The sequence below is a fragment of the Nilaparvata lugens genome, chromosome 13 (genome assembly GCF_014356525.2).
Source record: "Nilaparvata lugens isolate BPH chromosome 13, ASM1435652v1, whole genome shotgun sequence".
NCBI lineage: Eukaryota > Metazoa > Arthropoda > Insecta > Hemiptera > Delphacidae > Nilaparvata > Nilaparvata lugens.
Genome location: NC_052516.1, coordinates 19,188,943 through 19,210,330, shown reverse-complemented (window position 1 = coordinate 19,210,330; position 21,388 = coordinate 19,188,943). Strand labels below are relative to the sequence as shown.

Sequence of the window (21,388 nt, the reverse complement as noted above, 5' to 3'; positions counted from 1 at the left end):
GAGAGATTTGTAATTAGATATACCCTACAGTAGGTATATACAACAGATACTCTTTCTTGTGGCTGTGTTAATAAAGGATACAACGCATTATTCAATGAGTTTTTATTGATGGTGTAAAAGGAAACTATACGAGAGGGTGCTTCGGGCAAAGCCTTCTGCTTTACGCCCTGAATGAGGAGGCAATACAGAGTTTTGCCACCCATCTCGATCTTGTTTTAAAGTTTGACGTAATGATGCAATATATCCAGCAAGTGCTGATCATGGATGGAGAAAACTGAATTACTGAATTTGATGGTCAGAAATTGTTGATATTGTTGATTAGAAAATTATTTGATTGTCAACTTTCAAAAAGTTTGTGACCTACTGTCCTCACATTTAAACTTCGCGCCGTTCAGGCTAGAAAACTGATATTGAATTTTTCTTATAACAATAATAATAATAATATTTCATGATGGAAAGGATAGTTGAAAGTATTTGTTATAATCCACAATTGTATAATCCATAAGAAAACTGTTTTTTAATAACTTTTCATCAAATAATGATTGATTCGATTTTTCTTGCGTATCATATGTTTTGTTTCGTATCGTCTGTTTTGTATCTTTGCTGTACGCGTGTGTGAGTGTGTATGTGTACGCTTGTTTTGACATCTTCAGCTTCACTGTGTTTGTAGGCTATTTTGTGATTGTGAAAGTATTTTCATAATTACACAAAAATTTACGCCATAAAAAACGATTAAATCTTTTTGGCCTTAACAGTTTTGTTTTTCAAGATTTGCTTTTGTGATAAGTCTTATATCGCTTCAAATTCTTCAATTTTATTGTTTTCGTATGTCTTTGATTCCGAGTGGAAGGATTTTGTTCAGTCTTGGAGCATCTGCATCTTATCCAGTTTTTCGTTTCCAAATATGGAAAGGTTACAAAACTAGCAGTAATCTTTTGAAAATTATTAGAGCATCTTGTCCATTCTCCAAGGTGCTTAGTAACTCTGAATACCTTGCACGAAAACCAAATTTCTTAGGTGACAAATCGTCTTATCTTCATTTGAGCACAATGTCAGATTCTGAGGCAAGAAAAGCAGAATTGAAGAAGAGGCTAACACCCATACAATATCATGTCACTCAAGAAAAAGGAACAGAAAGGTTAGTATGTAGAATTAGTTATTTAAATTATCTGAACAGTTTGGTTACAAATTTATGTATCGTTTCCATTTTTCTATTGAAGTGGTATGATATCATAAGCTTACTCAAATAGATCTTCCGTACGATTCAAAAAACATAATCTAGTATTAATCCAACATTATAAAATCTATTGAATTGCTGTAAATGACAGACAATCGCTGTTTTTATCAAATTTATGCTTTATTACAACTCCAAACAAAGTTTTAATTGGAAGCAAAAATCTAGAATGAATGGATTGACTTTAATATTTTATGTCTACATAAACGGTTTTACAGTTTATTGCATACTCAGAATTTAACTAGCAAGACACACATATAATAGCCTATTTAAAGTATTCCCAGTAAAATTAAAATTGTTTTTTGTTGCCCGCTGAAATGTGAGAGTAGTGTAGGCTAGGTAGGAACTTTACTAAATAATAATTTTGTTAATGTTTGCAATATAATTGTAACTAGCATGGAAGAAAAAAGACAAATCTAGTGGTCTTTCACTTTTTTTATTAGGCCTACATTCATCTTGTCTCATTTAGGGAAACTATCTCCGTTATTTATAATCAACTTTATGTTTTCCATTAATTGTTCCTTTTTCAAATTTAGTTTCTTATTGAATAATATTGTAATAAATTTCAGGCCCTACACAGGAAAGTACTGCAAATCAACTGAGGCCGGAACGTATCACTGCATAGTTTGTAACCAACCGCTTTTCACATCAGATACCAAATTCGATTCGCACTGTGGGTGGCCAGCTTTCAATGACGTCCTCGATCAGGGGAAAATCAAACTCACCAAAGATACCTCAAATGGTAAGTGCATTGGAAAAATATGTAAAAATTAAAAAATATCTCTAAAAGTCCTTGATTTAAAACCAGCGAATTGACTGGAATTCCCTGAAGACCAAGAGGGGTAAAATGTAAAATCAAAATGCTGAGCGTCACTAGCAGGACAAGTAGATATAGGAAATAAAATGAATCAGCAATATTATACTCAATTCAAAATAATAAACAAATGATTTCACTGCAGAGAGATTGACTATTTTTCGGAGTAAGTTGGTTTCTATAACAAGAACCAATAAATTTTCTTGAATTCACAATAGACCTAGACATAAAAAATGTAGAAATTTCATGGACTTTAAACCAAGAACCAAATGAGTCGATTTACAGTAGACTGAAAAATGTAGAAACTAGATAGGCCTAACTCAAGGATTCCTTGGATTCTTGAAGAAAATTCTAATCCACATTCATACCTTCTTCTTCATCGTTTACCCACACTTGTGGGATCGATGGTGTCATAATACAAAACAGTACTTAACACACGATTATGATCAATATGGCAGTGTGTGGGAACCAGCCCAGGTTTGAAACAACAAAACACACAGCCGAAATATGAGTCGAGTCATTGTACAGGAACTCCCAATTGTAATAGGCCCTGACCTTCAAGCATTTTGTCAGTATACTCTCTCAAATGCACCCAATTCCAACTGATAAAACACAACTCATTGTTTATTGAATCAAGAACTAAATTAATTCTCAGTAGACTGAAACATTTAGAAAATCAACATCTCAACAATTATTTGTCCCAGAAAAAAATTAATTTGGAGTACACTGAACATTTTAGATCGTGTTGATTGCTTGAATTAAAATAAAAAACAATTAATTTACTTGAATCCATTGTAATCAAGATGGGAAAAATAGAAACTATTACTCGAAAATCTCTTGATTTCAAATCAGGAGCTAAATGAGTTCTCTATTGGCTGAAAAACTTTGAAACTAAAATGCGTACTACAAGTGTGGGTTCGAATCCCGCTGAGCGCATGAATTTGTATTATCTCTCATCTCATTATATCCATGCCCTAGGATTTCTTATGTGAACCTCATCCAGCAAGAAATTATGAAAACAAAATATTTCATGTTGAGCTTTTAAAAAATGACCCAATAATGGCTCCACATCAAACCATAATAACTTCATTCATTAATGACTCGTCAGGGAGTTGAATGGCTTATTTGCAATTGAAGGAGTATCTTATCGCTAATCGCTAAAATAAGTAAAAAAAGAGCTTGTATGTGATTCAAAAATTCCAGAAAATCTTCAGACGGTCCTTAACGATCCTAAATTATTTAAGATTAGAATTATTTTAATTACTTAATACCTGAATATACAATTTTCAACGAATTTTTAAGCCAAATTCTGTAGTTTTCAATCAAATAAAAAAGTGGGTGACAATAGTATGAATCTATTACATATACTTTTAGCAAAGTTAGACATTTCTACCCCGACCGGGTAGTTTTCAATAACTTACTACAGTTTTCTCGACAAAGAAGAAGTTTAATAGAAAATCTACAGATCTAGCGAAGAGTACATTCTCCTATTGTACCATCATTTAAACACTGTTTAGCAATTCTTTTGTTCGAGTTAGATTTGTGCGTTATACGCTCTGATAAATCTTCTAATTGCTTTTTGTCATGCAAAAGTCAGTAAGGTTTCACGCTAAGAAAACTCTTGCTTTTTCTAATTGGGTACATGGAAGGGCATATACACTCCAAATCTGAGACATGCTAGATTGTTATCCAAATTTTAACTAAACTCAAACATGCTATGACGAAAATTGAAAAATTAAGTGCTGTAAATGTTGAATTAAATCTGACTTCCTCCACTAAGTACGGTTGAATGCTAGTATACTGTATAATCAATGCAATTAATAACTTTAATGAATGCTGCCACCTCTGCAGATCTATTATAACCATAATATACAGTAGTAGTACTGTAGTTATTTGAGGATCTAATATAAATTTTAATAGTTATAATAATGTATAACTGTTTTATCATTCAATATTAATTCCTATCACAATATCAAATTTGCTGCTACTACAAAATTGAAATAATTTGTGACATTAAATAAATTTATAAATTTGAAAACGGTATACTCACACTGGACAATAATTAACTCAGTAATTGGAATACTGTTTCAAACTGAATGACTAATTTAGTTAGCATGTCTCATCTAGAACTGACTTCTAGATGAATAATTAATAAGTTATTGTATGATATTTACTTCATATTAGGTCTACCCAGTATTTAGTTTGTAAAAGAAAAGCCCTATTACTCTAAAAAAATATCTATCATAATTCTATCTAATCTGATAATTCCTGTAAATTGTTTTTGAAATTTCATCATTCAAATTCAATTATTTCAATTATTAATTAAGCGTTAATTATTTGTCCTTATCAATATTAATTTCCACTGCAATTGAAATATGTAGAAATCAGGTCGCGGTTATTATTCTAAAATTCAATCTTTTTTCAAACAAAATCTATATTTGAGAATCAATCCTCTAATGCATTGACCCCAGACAAAATTACCCTAGATTCTGAGTTAAGTAGGACAATGTTGATATCTGTAAGTAATACTATTGCGATTCAATTCTGATCTAGGCCAACTTGAAATCAATTCTACATTTTTGTCTAGGTCTAGTAGTGTAGTTTGATAGATTTTTGCGTCCAATTAGAAAACCCGGGTTCGATTATGGCTTGGTCTGGATTTTTCTACATTCCTCAACTTTTTAATCTTGAATACAATTTGTTCTACGTTTCACTAAATGAAAACTTGTATTTCTTAATTAATAACCATGAAAGAATTTTTGAGGTTTCTCCGCATACAACCAAAATTATTAGGCGAAATTTGAAGAAGTTGATTTTTAGATATTTATAAACATCACAGAGTCTGTGTGCTTGAAAAATATTCATGGAAGATTTACAGATGTGAATGATTTCCTTTCTGTTTTTTGGACTCAATTACTCAGGATTTTAATCGTATCTCTCAATAAATGGAATCATTTTATATGAATTGATTCTTTTTCAGTACATATAAATATTTGATCACAATGAACAATGCAAATTATTGTACATTAGGGCAATCAGGTGTACGTTTTTAAGAACTAGGATTCCAGATGTAAATTTTCAAACAATCCATAAATGTAAATTTCAGCCTATTTTTGTTGAATTATATAAAACTTCATCTTTTGAATTTTATTTTATATTGTGTAGCCTAATATTTTCTGGAGAAAATAATTTTATGAATGTTTTGTCGCCTATTTCTGAACAAGTCCCGTAAAAATTGGCAATTATATTATTGAGTTTATAGAAGTGAGTTAGAATTTTGTATTATAACTTGATTACAATGATTTTCCGTTATGGAAAACGAAAATGTTCTTTTTGGCAGAGTTGTTCAAAAACAACCTTGAATGAATGACCAGACCAATTTTTTCATGTAATTTAAATTTTTATGATTCATTTGGATACGATAATTTGGAATATTTGTCTGTTTTAATCCAATTTTGATAAGGGTCGTCAAAATTTTTAATTTGTATATAATACATAATAATGGGATATTGTGGGCCTTCATCTTCAAAATTTAATTTTATTGACATTCTTTAGATTCTCAATCGTTATAAATAACCATTCACGATTATTCTTCAATGAACTTATTGAATTGCTGAATCGTTTTATTGTTCTATATCTCTATAATATCGTAATGATACAGACGTAACATACAATAATATCGTAACATACAGACCTATGAGAGGTCTGTATGTTTATAAACCCTCTATACATTACTTTTATAATAATTTATCTATCTCTGATAAATCCAGTTTTGCAAAATATATTTATTTAAAGTCTTAAATAATTTACAAAAGGTGGCAAAACATTTTTAAAATTATTTTGAACATAAATTATTGTAAAATGGCATGGCATGAAATGTGGTACATCATTATTATTCTTATATGGGATTTCTACTGTCGTATATTTGTATATTTGTACATAATAATATTGTTGCTACAATCAGATATTAGCACTACCCTATCTCAGATACGGTATCAATAGGTCCTTATAATACGATTTCATATTTTTTATAGTTCATTCCCGTTTTTAAAGCATTCATTTACTCAATTTTCATTTTATTTAATTTAATATTTCATTTCCTGGTTTCATGTACTAGCCTGCTTTTTTTCATTTCTTATAGATTTTTTCTACAGTACCTTTAACTTTTATATCTACAGTAACTTTTGTATCAGATCTCGGCAATAAGTTATTCAATGCAATTTATATCGTTTATTTTCATAACAAAATAATATCTTGTTATTATTTACTGCTAGATGAAAGCTTGATAATTTTGTCAATGTGATTCATTAATTAATTATTGTGTCTAAATTATGTTTTTATATGGTAGTGCTAATATCTGGTTGTATCCATTGAATTGTTTAACCATGTGTTTCTTAATTCTTTCTTTCAATGCTCTCTTCCTCTCTATCCTTCAATTTCATGTTTATTTTATCAGTCTTGGTGAAGGTGTCGTCCACTTTATTTGGTTATTAGATAAGCTGAGTTTATCATTCATGTATCAACATACTTAAAACTGAATATTTTGGGATTTGAATAGGATTACGTTCAAAAAGTCGAATTCTATCTCATTTTTCATATACATTTAATTGACATTCATTAGAATTGTCTATGAAGTTAACACACGACCTGATGAGTTAAAAAATAATATTAAATTATCACTGAAACTAAGATCAAACTTATAGTCATGAAATCACGGAAGCGTTTAACTACATAAGAATATCATAGTACTAAAGTATGAAAAATAAATTCCAAATTCAACACTAAAAAAAAAAAGAATAGAAATTTAGTTGAGTTCACATACCCTAGTTTATCAGTGTTTAAAGAGTGTTCATAGACAGTGATAAACTCAGCTTAATTAACTAAATATTTGTTCATTCTGTAAAGCTTAGCATGGTGTGAATGTTGTTTAGTTTTTGTTCATAATTTACACGTATTTTAGTGGTGAATTCTTGTTTTCTGTATGTTTTGTTCTGCTTCTTGTGTATCTTATTTTTTGCTTCGTAAAACTTTCCTTATTTCATAATTTCTTCTTTCTATTTTCCTCTTACTTGTTTTCATAAAGGTTTTATAATTTTGTTGAACCTGAAATTCACGTACTGAGTTCAAATAAGGAATTGAATAGCTGCTAGCTAGCAAATCTTTTCCAATCCTACTTTTTGAGGAATTTTAAACAAAAATACCTGTATTTTCAAGTGAAAATATTACAAAAATGTTATCCGGTTCTTATTGACACAAATAATTTGGAAGTGTCCTCGCAGTCATAACTATATCGTATCACACAGATAAGATACGCGCTATCTGTTCTCCCGTTGGAAGGGTGACTGCTTGAGACCAGTCCCACTAACAGACGGTTATAAGGTTCAAAAACACCTGCAGTTGGTTTGGAACCCACCTGAAACTGTAGGTTCATTCATAAGTCATCGTCATCCCTGTCATTACACAGGCACAATCTTGAAGATATTATGAGTATCCGCAGAAAAAAACATGACTTTTCAAATTGAAATTTGGAAATTGAATGTTCATTTATTTGAACACTATTCTCTTCTCATCTTTCATCCTTGCTCAAGTGGTAGAGTGGACATTGCTGTCCAAACATCGCCAGGTTATCAGATAAAAAAACTCAACTTATTGTACCATTCTTTAGCATATTATTCTCCTCTCCAACTTTTCATTGCACATTTCTTTCTTATCTTATCAACTAGATACTATTTTCATTATCGACTTCTCTAATCAATAATTGACTTTATCGCTCTTCTCAGTATGTTATTATGCTGCACATGTTTTCCTATTTTCTCCTTTTTTATTCGTAACTCAAATATATCAATCCATTCTCTTTATTTTCTCATTTTCTCCCATTCATACCTTTCATCAATTAACTTCTTTTGCTCTTCTTTTTTCTTTGCTGTCTTTTTTCTCCACTTTCTCTGTCTTTTAACTTTCTTTCTATCTATCTTTTTATCAATAACTTTTTCAATCCATTCTTCTTCAAACTTATTTTGCTCTTATCTCTTTGTTTTGTATGCTGCGTGTTTGTGTGTATTTGTGATTGGAAAAAATTGAATTGAAAACAAAAACCGGTGGTATCGGCACGAAATGGCTAATTGGATTATCTTATTTTCTTTCCCCTTCCTTTCTCCTCCTCCTCACTTTACCTCCTATCTCTTTTCTCTTCTTCACACACCCCACCAACTCTATCTGTCTCCTACTTTCATGGGTCAACGCACAAACTCTATTTCACTACTTCTGTCCATCTCGGACTTTCCTGACTCTTTGGGTCGTACAAACTTTCTTTCACTATTTCTGTCCTCGAACTTTCCTGACTCTTTGGGTCTGCTCATAAACTCTATTTCTCAACTTCTATCCGTCTCGAACCTTCTGGTCTATTTTTCTGTTTCTATCCGATCTTGGTTTCGTCTCATTTTCTATCTCTTTCTCCTTCCTTTTCGTTTCTGCTGCTAAAGTTGGCGCCAACCTACTTTTGTTGATCGCAAATCCAGGTATGATCAGGACGGAGGTGACGTGCAGCCAGTGTGACGCGCATCTGGGTCACGTGTTCAACGACGGGCCGCCGCCGACTCGTAAGCGGTTCTGTATCAACAGTGCGTCGCTTGACTTCCAGCCGATAGCTGGCGCTGCTGGTGGAGCTGATAATTGAGGAGTAGGAGGAGGAAGAGGGGTAGGAGGAGAAGGAGGAGGGCGAGGAGGAGGAGGAGGCGTAGGAGGGGAGATGTGACGAGCTACACCGGCGATTGTTAACTTTTAGTTTTTTCAAGTGACCAATTTTGACGGTGTGGATTGACATCTTTTTCATATTTTTTTCATATCTGAGTGGCCGATTTTCAACTGGAGGAGGACTAGAATGAGTGATAAAAGGTTGTAGTGAGAGGAGGAGGGGAAGAAGGAGTTGGAGGAGGAGGAGGAAGGGTGTTTACAGTAGGAGTGATAGAAGGAATAAGAGCTACACCGGTGGAATGTCAAATTTTTATAGTATTTTTGTATATGTGGAATAGAATGCGAGGTTTGACAGTTGACAGTAGTAGTCAGAGGAGGAGGACTGAGGAGGGGGAGGAAATGGAGGAGGAGAAAGAGCGGTTACAGGAGGAGTGACAGAAGGAATAATAGCTACACCGGTGGATTGTCAACGTTTTGGCAATTTCTTGTTTTTTCTTTTTTTTTTTGTTTGAGTGAACAATTTTCAATTAGTAGACGATGATGGTGATGATGATGATGATGATGATGATGATGATGATGATGATGATGATGATGATGATGATGATGATGATGATGATGATGGGAGGAGGAGAATGTGTAGCTGAGGAGTGACAAAAGTGAGAGCTACAGCGTTCAATTGTCATAGTAGTTTTTTTTTTGTTTTTTTTCAACTGGATGAAGAAGAAGAAGAGTAGGAAGAAGGAAGAGGAGTTGTGGTAGTAGTAGTATTAGGAGGAGGAGGAGGAGGAGGAGGAGGAGGAGGAGGAGGAGGAGGAGGAGAGGAGTTATTATTACAGGAGAAGTGACAGAGGAGTGAGAGCTAAAGCGATGGATTGTCATAGTTTAGTCATTTTTTAATTGACTAATTTTCAACTGGAGGAGAAGGAGGAGAAGGAGGAGGAGGGTGATGATGATGATGATGAGCTGCAGGTGGATGAGGAGAAGAAGAAGGAGGATGAACTGAAGGGAAAGGTGTAGGAGTTGAAGTGGTAGGAGGAGGAAAAGGAGTAAAAGCTACTAAGATTGAACTGAACTATCACAGTTTGGCCAAATTTTCAATGAGCGATTTCAATCTTGGATGAATTAAGTATCAAATTCAGTTTTATCCATTTTCTTTGAGCTGAGCTTTAATATTATGATAAATTACAGCAGATAATAACTGCTGTTATAATTACTGCATACTCATTGGTGTTGAATTATTGTAACTGCTGATTTTTAAATCAATTTCATTATTAAATAATTTTGTATAGATTTTGATTAGCGATCGGTATGACAAAAATCTAGCAATAATATTCTTCAGATTATTTTATGTTCAGGAAATGCCAAAGTTTGGTAAAAAAGAGCAAAAATCCAGTAGATGAAGTTTTAATATGCTAACATGTTTGTATTCTATATGTTGCTCTCTCTATAAATATTTTTTTAAACGTCTAAAACCATTAAAATTCATCATGAATGAATTATTAGTTACACATCTTATTAAAATACCTTACAATAATAGTTAGATCTATTAAGTTTTAGCCTAAATGTTTTTTAATGTGTTTCAAAATATGTAGGCATTGTTGAATCAATTTGAAATATTAAAAAATCTTATCCAAATATATTTGTTTGCTAGGCTACTAGATCCCTACTGTTAACCTTTATAATTCCAGTTTCAACTGAGGATTTTTTATTATAATTTCCTATAATCACTTCTTTTAAAATCAAGGTTCAGAACTGGGAAAAGTCAAGTTGATCCCTGGAAATATTCTATCAATCTAGGCCTACTAGTTTTAAATGCTTTTTTAAACTATAATTCCAATCTGATAATTAGTTCATAGAATTTCTCCATTGAACTCAGGTATATAAAATCAGATAGTTTTGAATGTATAATAATTCCCTTGGAAATTTTCTTCCAATAATTTCTTCCTCACCAATCATTATTGTAATCTGAAATTATTGTAAATTATTTTATTTTCAATTTACATTATTGTAGCTTTTGAAAATATTGAACCTACAGTTTAATTATTTTACTCACAAATTATTGTCCATCCAAGGCCTCTTTAGAATCTGATGTGTAAATGATAAACTTATTTAGCTATTAGTGTAATTTCAACATTTAATTACATTGTGCAAAGCTTGTCTACTTTGAAATTATGTAAAGCAATATAAATCAACTTCTGTGCATTGGATAATGTGATATGTATAGTGAAATTTATATTTTTGTGCTATTTATTCATGAAATTGGTAATTTTTGTGTGTGATAAAATAAAATGGTGGATTGTAGAATATTATTTAATTAACCAAAACAAACTATTGTGATGTTGGTTGTAATAAATTTTCTAACTAATATCTTCATTTATTTTCTGTTCTTCCTGTATTCAAACATAAATTTTGTTTTGGATTTTTTCATTTTCTCAAATTACAAATATTAAACTTCTACTACATACATTTTACTTTTTTAGAATTTATATTTCTCTTCAGTAATTGGAATTTCATTAGTTATAAAATAAATATGCATTTTGCTGAATACCAGGTTTACTTTCTGATTTAAACGACAAAGAGCATCTTCTAATAGAGAACATTAGTGACAAAATGGAACTTGTGATGAGAAATGGAAATATTCACACAGAAAAGTGAGGTGAACAAAATAAAAGTTTTAGTTTTGTCGTTATGTTTCAACCTGCTGCTCTTTTTCACTTTAATCTTGAAACGGGACAGTTTCATTTGCTTTTTGGGTTATTGTTAAACGTTATTTATAAAGAATTTATAGAACAAAAGTGAACAATTGGATGAAACTTTGAAAAAAGAAACAATGTCAAACCGTAGAAAATTTACATTCTAAATTCACGCCAAATTTTGTATCTTTCAATCAACAGTTGTGAGAAATCAAAAATAAATACAAAATTGACATTTTCATCATATTCTCATGAGACTTTTTAACATTATTGAAAGAGGACGAATAAAATAATTTCGTTTAATATCTTTAATGCATGTAATTTGTATTTGTTTGATAATGCAGCCAATTTTAAATATCTTCTAATCTTAATTTATTTCCTTACATTTCAATAGATTGTATTATATTTTGATATTGTCATTATCTAAACTCTTTAGAAAAATTTAAATTAGTAGTTTACATCTTATTTATTTTATTTTCTATTTTTTAATCTATTGTGTTTAGTTTCTGTTGATTTATTTCCATACACTTTGAAACTAAATATTGTTCCAACTTTTTCCTTTTCTTTTCTCCCTCATTTTCTTTGTTGAGGCTTTGCAAACTCTTCATTGTAATTCTCTCTTTGCTTTTCACGTTTGAAAGAGTGACTGTCGTGAAAAAATTAGTTTTTGTTGCTTTTAGTATTAGTTTAATATTTTATTTAATGACAAGCAACCCTTGTTGTAGTGCTGATTGGTTCCTCTGTAGATTTTTTTGTTTTTCAGTTTCTTTGAGATTATTTTTCACTATTTTCTCATCTTTCTGCATCCAGTAGTTAATTTGAAGTATTTGTAGTAGTAGTGGTAGCATTTTACAGAATCAGAAAATGCACATTAGTGGAAATAGTAGAAAATTATACTGTATTTCAATAAATACGCTTGATTGAATTTTTTAGAATATTCAGTATTGTTGGGTACTATAAAGTATAACTATATTGTTTCTAAATTGGCTATATTTTTATATGTAGCAGAAATACGAAAAGAGAAAGATTGAACTCTTCAATCTTTCAATTTTACTCTGGTCAATCTTTCAATTTTTGGTCACTATTCTACATGAGTAAGATTGTTTTTACGCTCTTTATAATACCAGTTTCATTATTTTTCATGTTGAAATTATAGTCGTCAAGGAAAGGTTATAGAGGAAAAATTTGGGAAGACAATTTTTGACCCCGCAGTTCTTTTTAGGGTAGTAAGGAAATAAACATATCAAAAGTCCCCATCCGTACCTCCTGTGCTAAGGCGGTGGGGGTGGTTTAAAGGTACTGAATGAAAAAGACTAAGAAATTGTCAAAAAACCACTGATTTATTGGTAATTAGAAATCTGTTTATCAGAGATTGACAATGGTGTAATAACCGAAACCGTCTTTCTAATTATCAATAAATCAGTGGTTTTTTGACAATTTCTTAGTCTTTTTCATTCAATATGAATAATTACCACAATATCAACTTCTCAACTACACAAAAAGTTTAAAGGTACCATTTTTTGGTTTCTCGCATGAAACTCAAAAACTATGTATCTTAAGGACTTGACAGTCATATAAAAATTAAAGCTTACATAATTTCCTTCAATATTTATTCTACAACTGTTTTTATATCTCCTCTAGTTTTTGATATATCCGCTCTCAATATCTTGTAGGTGTGATATTTTTGAAAAAAAAACACGTTTGCCACCAAGTTTTTTCTATTTTTGCTCTTATAACTTCTTAAAAATCGATGTGAAAAACATGCTGATTGTGAGCTTATAGAGCATTAAATTCTCTTCAATTTGATGTATAATCTCACACTTTTACGAAATTTCCTACACCTTTAGCAGCAGCTTTAGTGTAGATTGTGAAATCTCCATTTTTGCAACAATAGACCAATTGACAAAGGAATTTGGAGGGAATGTTTTAAACAAAATTTTTAACTTTGCAGCTTTGTTGAGACTAGTTGGGAGGAGAACATATCAAAAGTCCCCATTCCTAACTCATGTGCTAAGGGGATTTTAAGTCCTTAAGATACATAGTTTTTTAGTTTCATGCGAGAAACCAAAAAATTGTACCTTTAAACCACCCCCACCCCCTTAGCACAGGGGGTAGGGGTGGGGACTTTTGATATGTTTACCTCCTTACTACCCTAAACAGAACTGCGGGGTCAAAAGTTGTCTTCCCAACTTTTCCCTCTATACCCTTTTTTGAGCATTGATTGCCTGGACTATTAATAAAGAATTTCGGACATTCAATATATTAGTTTCGAATTGATTTTTCAATATTTACATTCAAAAACAATTACAAATGGGATCACTAGGAAAACGTTTGTATTCAGTTATTCATCTCTAGTCTAGATCACAAGAAATAGTGGTCGTATGGCCTAATTAATAAATAAATACTAGAAAATGAACTAAGAATTTCTCTCTGAACCAGATCAAGGAATTCTTGAGTTTTCACTCTTGACAGTAACACAAAAAACGGCAATACACAATACATTGATTGATACAATATCATTCTCAAGTATGAATGATTGGGAAAGGAACAACAGGCTTGAAGTCATCAGACACAGTATAGATGTGATCAATAGGTTGTAAGCTATTTTCAAGATGAAAATCTTTACGTACCACATTTTAGTAACGTAATTGAAAACTGATGAATGATTATTAGATTGGATGTGATCTTCAACTGCTACAAAGAAGAATAATTTCGCATGTATCATCCTGTCCCTAAACTGGTGAGTAGAACCTTATAGAAAATATAGCTTAAGTAATAGCATAGCAAAATATACCAAGTCTTTTATGCTATCTTTTCTCTATAATATAATTTAAACTTTAATTTTCCTAATTTCTTTTTAGTAGGCCTCAAACTAGAAAATATAGATATCCAAAAATGTTGGGCATTAAAACAAATATAAAAATATGATGACTATCCGGCGTAACAAAAGTGGACCAATAGTGTGGTGAATAAATTAAGTTGAGACTTCAACTTCCTCCTGACCAAATATCGGCGTTGCCAGATTGTGTTAAATTTCTAGTTTCTCATTCAAACCCATTTATCACTGGGTATATTCAATATGACACGGAATCGATGTTGGAATATAATAATTCATGTAAAACTATATTTTGTATTATTTCTATTGTAATGTCAAAATTATTTATGTGTTTGAACAACTACTAAAACTAAAACTTTATCAATCGAATGTATTGTCTTGTCATATTGAATAAATGGCACAAATTTAGATATCACAATAAATTCCGTCTCAAATGTGTTTGCATGAGAAAGTCGCAATTTATCACAATCTGGCAACGCCGAGTGGAAACTAAAGTCTCAACTTATTTTTTCAAATTATTATAATTGCAGCTTATTTTATTTCATCATGTACGGTACAATTTAAACGGTTGATTGGTGTCAGAGTTTTCTCACCTGCTCACCATAAGGTTGTGTGCACACTACAGAGAGAGGTCAGCGGTCAGAGCGGTCCCAGGAGGATACAGATAAAATCGTGATACCATAACCTATAGATGTACCATATATATCTATATTCTCTTAAGACCGCTGAAACTCGGAACGCCTGACTGTCTGTGTGCACACACCCTTAAGCTGCGTTTACACCAAAGTTAATAACAAAATGTTAATAACTCAATCCTTATAGATTCTATTAGATTAAACATATCTTATCATACACATGATCAACATATGTGTTTGTCAAGTTCCGTTCAATCTAGAAAGATTATAGAATCTATAAAGATTGAGTTATTAACATTTTGTTAATAACTTTGGTGTAAACCCAGCTTAAGAGTGAAACAACTCTCAGAATAATGAACTCATAACTTGATTGAATAAATTATTATATTAATAACTTGATGAATATGAATAAATAAACAATTATTAGGTTAATATTTTTTATATAACTTTAAAGTGAAAAAAACACTCAAATTCTTCGGTGTGGCAACGACCATTATATAAAAAATGCAATAGTAATAATTTTAGTGAGATCAATATGGATAACCAACAATGAATTATTATGGATAGACGTTTTTATCAGATGATTTTGAATCTACATGATATTATTGTAAGTCCCCACTAAAACAAGAGCACACATAATTTGGATCATGGTAAAATATGATAATGAACAGTATGAGGCAGGTTATTATAGTCAAATATTAATAATAATAAAATATTACAATGCTTACAAAATATCTCATCCAGGCTCACTTACAGTTTCACACTCAAAAAAATACAAAAAAGAATAAACATAAAAATTTGCTTATACCTTTTTTGGAGAATGGTGATCCCCATATGATTTTGGACTTACGCAAGGACAATAATATGCAGTGATAATTAAGTGTAATATTTAACTATAATTTGGTGTCATAATTCTTCTAAATTCAAAATTTCTAGCATATTATATTTTTGGACGAAAATTGAACTTAAACTTCTTACAGCAGAATCATAACCTATTTTTTTAACATTTCATTACCAAAATTTGGGAATCGAATAGTTGTGGGCCAAGCCTGTTGTTCCTTCCCAATCATATTTATATAATATGATTTGAGATTTTAACCACAAATAAATAATGAGACTGTGCTGATAATAAAGGAAAATACTGATAATGGATTTTGTTGTTCATTCATCTATTTTGCTAAAACATGTAATCAACATTGGCGCATTGTAATATACCAATGATGTCTTTAAAATGAAATGAAGCATAAGTTTTGATAATTTTGTCGCCAATGATATACTGATAGTATCTTCCAACAGTCAGCAATGCTTATCATTGCTCCCCATTCTACTAATGCTGACTGATTAAAGAGAATCTCATAGAACGTGTCTTCTTAGAGGCTGATACGGGTCATCTATTAAGCAATTTTCAACGTAATAGTATATTTCGCACCTAGGGCCGAAAATGAGACTTTTCCGGCTCGAAATCGGTTTTCAAGTCCGAGGCCGTAGGCCGAGGACTAGAAAAGATTGAGAGCCGGAAAAACATTTTTGCCCGTGGTGCGAACGCTATTTTTCGCCACACAGAGAAATAAACAATATATATGAGAATAATTGTTTATTAAGCAGTTCCGAAAACAAAAGTGGAAGGTCATAGCTCTAGCTATTAGTATAGTTATTAGTATCTAGTTATTAAAGTATAGAAAACTGAAGAATACATAATACTTGGAAACCTCACAGAATCATATTGATTTTTCCAATACATCAATAAATTTTAGTTCTATTAGGATCCTCCTCAATTTGAATCAGGCAGCCTCTTGTTTTCCCAATTCCAAAAAAAATACCTAAAATACTCGTTTCACTGGGAATTCGTGTCTGATAGTAGCCTACATTATAACTGAAGAATAAAAATTATTACTCATTTTATTGTGATCTATTCATGTTTTTCTTATGAAATTCAATAAATTATAGGCCTACAGCATGAAGACTATGTCCAATTCATTGTACTGGTGGCAAAATTTTACATTGAAAATAATTATTTGATAAAATCCAAGTTCAATAGTAATGAAAACAAATTCCTTCAAAAAATAATTGATAATAATACGTTTCGAGGGAAAAAATTAAGAACAAAAAAATGGGAAGCATCGGGGGATTTGAACCGAGGTACCATCGCTCCGTAAGCAAGCTTCTTACCGCTGCGCTACTTAGACGTTGGTAAATAGTAGTCTTATAACCTGCTGATAAAAATACACACTTTGGGCTATGGAACTTCAATTAGCCTACGGTAGCATAGATGAATTTGAACATTAATATTCTGAAAAATCTAGAAGGAAAATAGAAATTTGGGCTTCCAGGTGCACGAGATTGATATTTTTAGAATCTATGTTCAAAATTTGGAGATCTAAATCATTCCCGTTTTTCCGGTATGCAATCCACAAGTTGACATGTTTTGATGCGAACAAACACAACCCCACTCTCTCTTATTATATAGAAGAAGAAGATATCTTACCTCTATTTCATTCATCCAAATAAAATGATAGTATATTACTGCAGAATATTTTATTCAATTCTAGAAGCATAAACTGATTCTGTTTCATAAACTATTTGTTAAAACGTTCAGCACCATGGATATTGCCCAAGTAGTTCCAAAACTATCCACCAGGTTTTGTGATAAACGCAGTACTATGAGGTTTGAGGTTAGATTCTATTATACTCTGAAAATTGAATTTGAGTAGTTTATAATATCTTATTTGTATTTCATTCATCCAAATGAAATGATAGTATCTTATTGCAAAATACTTTATTCAATTCTAGAAGCATAAACTGATTCTGTTTCAAAAACTATTTTGTAAACCCGTTCATATCAAATCAGAATCAGCTGTTATTCAAGGTCATTTTACAGCCCTAGGGCCGTAAAGTTTTACCGGCCTGGTCGGAAAACAATCACTTTCGGCCACCATATGACGCACGTAAACCAGCTCATTACATCCAAGTGTGGCGAAAATAATTTTACTTTGAAGAGTTTATTGGTGATAATTAAGTTATTTTGTATCAAAAAAATCAGCTAAACTGTATTTCATGAATAAGCGTATATGAGAGAATTCTCAAGTTCTGCTTAGTTTTTTTAATTATATAAATTATTTTTGTTTCCTAACTTGTTTGTTTGACAGTTCTAATTTGCGATTCTATGGCCCTGTTGCACAAAAGCGGGTTAAATTTTAATCGTGATTAATTTCATGAAAACCAATCAAAGAAGGCTACTTCGAAGAGAAAGCTTCTCTGATTCGTTCTTGTGAAATTAATCACGATTAAAATTTAACCGGCACTATGCATATTAATGAAGATAGTGTAGTTTCATGACTGGTCAGAATGTAAGCTAAGCAAATTTTTTCAGAAACGGTTAAGAATATTTGAATACATTGAAGTTAGAACAATATATGGATATAGATTGAAATTATTTTATGAGGGTTATGCCCACAAGTCCAGGCTTGTGCTTGGTTAATGATGGGGATTATATTATGAGATTAATGAACCTATAGTTTTAGGTGGGTTTCATAGCACCGGGGAGTCAATTTTAAGGCTGTGCAAAGGCTAAAAATAAACTTTCTACTCGTGATATTTTTCTAAGATTTTTGATTTATATATCATCAAGCTATCAAAATGAAAGTTTTCTCAGAAAAACATTTTTTTCTGATCATTACTTTTTGAGATATGAGCGCCTGAAGTTTGCATTTTTAGGACAGAACATTTCAAATTCGGAAAGTTTTAAATCCATGAGATTCAGAGGATAGATTCTTCATGTTATTTTTGATCTAGTAAAACAAAAATTTTCTGAAAATATCAATTTTTGAAAAAGTTATTCAATTTACCAAAAATAACTCAACTAAAAGTTATTTTCAGTAAATTGAATAACTATCTTGTAAATTGATATTTTCAGAAAATTTTTGTTTTGCTAGATCAACAATACCATGAAGAATCTATCCTCTGAATCTCATGGATTTATAACTTTCTGAATTTGAAATGTTCTGTCCCAAAATTCAAACTTCAGGCGCTCATATCTCAAGAAGTTATGATCGGAAAAAATGTTTTCCTGAGAAAACTTTTCAATTTTAATAGCTTGATGATATACAAATCGAAAAACTTAGAAAAATATCACGAGTAGAAAGTTTATTTTTAGCCTTTGCACAGCCTTAAGATCATAACTATAGTTGGAGGAGCTGTCCTCATGCAGTCACCCTTCCAACGGGCGGACCGAAAGCTCGTCGCTTGAGATAGAAGGTTCCTAGTCTATAAAAATGAAAAAAAAACTATTAAGCAGGTTATCCATAGAAAAATGAATCACAAATATGGAGCATATGAATAAATACAGTCACGGCCTCACAAGTTGATCCCTGGACTGATCGCAGCACCACGATGCTACTATGCATAGCAATAACATAAGTCAACCAGCTGATGATCGCCAGCTTTTTTAATCAACCAGCAATAGCCTATACTATCGATAATCCTTTTTTATGTGAACCTGTTGTAGAAATCTATAAACATCTACAGTAAGGCGGGATGTACACCGGAGAAACGCATTTCGTTAAGCCCTCTTTCATGAAACTTGTTTCATGCAATCCGTTTCACTCGCGCATGCATACAAAAGAAACTTTCCCTGCTTAATCTTTATCAGTCGATTGCAAAGCAACTTTCGTTTCATGTTTCCTGAAACTTTTTTCACGAAACGCGTTTCTCCGGTGTGCATCCCGCCTAAGTAGTTCCTATTAAGTTAGGTAGTTATTAAGCTCCCAGTAAGTTAGGTATAGCAATGATCATAATACAGAAATACTATATTATCGGACACCAATTCAGATTATACAATTTTCAAGGTGATTTGAAAAACGTCAAATTTATAAATCTGAGATCATTTGAGTCTTACTCTATCTGGTAATAGTCAGTTTGAGTACAATCAAATCTAGACATTTTCATCAAATGCTAGACCGCACTTGAAGTGAACCAAACATTTTCTTTCAACAAATTTCCAAATTTTAAGGTTTTGATTAATATCCGGAAATAGCCATCAAACAAATCTGTCAGGGCCATCTAAAAGCTGACAGAAATTTGTTTTAAAATTCAATCCAACTGAAATCAAGTGAGAAAAATGTTGTAAGATAACTGCTCAACTTCTCTTTTAAACTATCCCAACAAAACCATGACATGACATACTTAACGTTAGGCGGTCTGTAATGAGAAAAAAAATCTGTATCCATTTTTTATTGTGACCATTGTGTCTATTTCATGAATGCATTTACAAACGGAATTACAGGTCAAATGGTATCAAAGTGTCCTCATTATTACTCTTATTTTCATTACCGTTCGCCTTCAGTATCATGCATGCAAATAATGCGTGAATCCGCAAATGCTAGTGTAAATAATGAAACGTAAATAATTTATTTATGTCAAATGTGCTGCTTAAGAGTTCCAAGATATTTTTATCGATTCCTTAATGTACATTATTGAAATGAAATTTTTAAAACATCTGAGTTCTCTTCAATAACAAATCAAGTTTTATTCAATGAAAACATTCACATAACAAATTCCGTTACACAAATGATATTACATACAGGCAATACCGGGTAGTCTATAACAATTCGTTTCTCTCTGACTCTCATCACTATCTCTCACCTAATTTTCTAGGGAGAATGAGGACCTTGAGTCGTGAATCCACCCTAAATAAAGCAATGAATCAGTCTCTCTTCGTCTTACAAACAATTGATTGAAAATCATTGATTCCAATTAAAATGAGGGGTGAATTTTCAGAATGTTATTACTGCAATATAATTTAAAGCTCCAAGAATTTTAGATCAGTGTTTTTCTGCATTAGAACAGATACCTATAGTGAGGTCTATCATTCGACAAAACAGATAGCACTATCCTTTTCTAGCTCCGCAACGTTGCCAAATCCGTTTTTAACAGAGTATAAAATATAATTAATCAAGGCAGACAAACGGCAACGCTGTCATCATATCTTTATCCACTGCCATTATAACGTGGACCTTACTATGGTAGTGCACTAGCCTATACTTTTTGAAGTGGAAACTTGTTGGAGATCGCTTTTCTTTAAATCTCTAGTCCCAAATCTCTCATTCTTAGTCCCAAAATTATTGATTTGGATCAAAATCATGGTTGGGTCCATACCATCCACCACCAAGTTTAATATTGTTTTATTCTGATGAAAGTAATAAGTTAGATTTGATAAATTATTATTCAAATTTATTCCCAGAAACAATACCTACAAATAAACAAACTGTACATGAGGTTGCAAAATTTAAAAATATTTTTGAATTAGATATCGAATAATACTTGAATATAATAAATACTCTTAGATCAATGTACTTTATCAATTGAACACTTCAATACTCGTAATATCCTAATCCTGGATTTTGAAACTGATTCTTATTTTAAATGTAGTGGCATTTATGGCCGTTTGCACAGTCAAAGCTTAAACTCGATTAAATCTGCTGGTGG

At 31.6% G+C, this 21,388-nt stretch overlaps 1 protein-coding gene across 2 annotated transcripts; it reads left to right on the top strand.

Annotated features, from left to right (window-relative positions):
- The first annotated feature begins 256 nt into the window (after positions 1 to 256).
- Positions 257 to 9,315, top strand: LOC111058840 (peptide methionine sulfoxide reductase MsrB). Of its 2 annotated transcripts, none has more exons than XM_022346416.2 (3): positions 257 to 1,138; positions 1,804 to 1,976; positions 8,567 to 9,315. In XM_022346416.2, exons 1-3 carry the CDS (start codon positions 828 to 830, stop codon positions 8,722 to 8,724), a joined length of 642 nt encoding a protein of 213 aa, XP_022202108.2. In that variant the 5' UTR covers positions 257 to 827; the 3' UTR covers positions 8,725 to 9,315. The 2 variants fall into 2 exon arrangements, with proteins under 2 accessions (XP_022202108.2, XP_022202107.2); XM_022346415.2 differs by having other exon boundaries at positions 8,531 to 9,315.
- Positions 9,316 to 21,388: the final 12,073 nt, after the last annotated feature.

What these genes read in the sequence shown, in the direction of transcription:
- LOC111058840 (XM_022346415.2), top strand. Translation starts at nt 828, where the DNA reads ATGTCTTTGATTCCGAGTGGAAGGATTTTGTTCAGTCTTGGAGCATCT. An exon ending in CAAGAAAAAGGAACAGAAAG is followed by an intron (nt 1,139 to 1,803) that starts GTTAGTATGTAG and finishes AATAAATTTCAG; the next exon opens with GCCCTACACAGGAAAGTACT. An exon ending in CACCAAAGATACCTCAAATG is followed by an intron (nt 1,977 to 8,530) that starts GTAAGTGCATTG and finishes CTGCTGCTAAAG; the next exon opens with TTGGCGCCAACCTACTTTTG.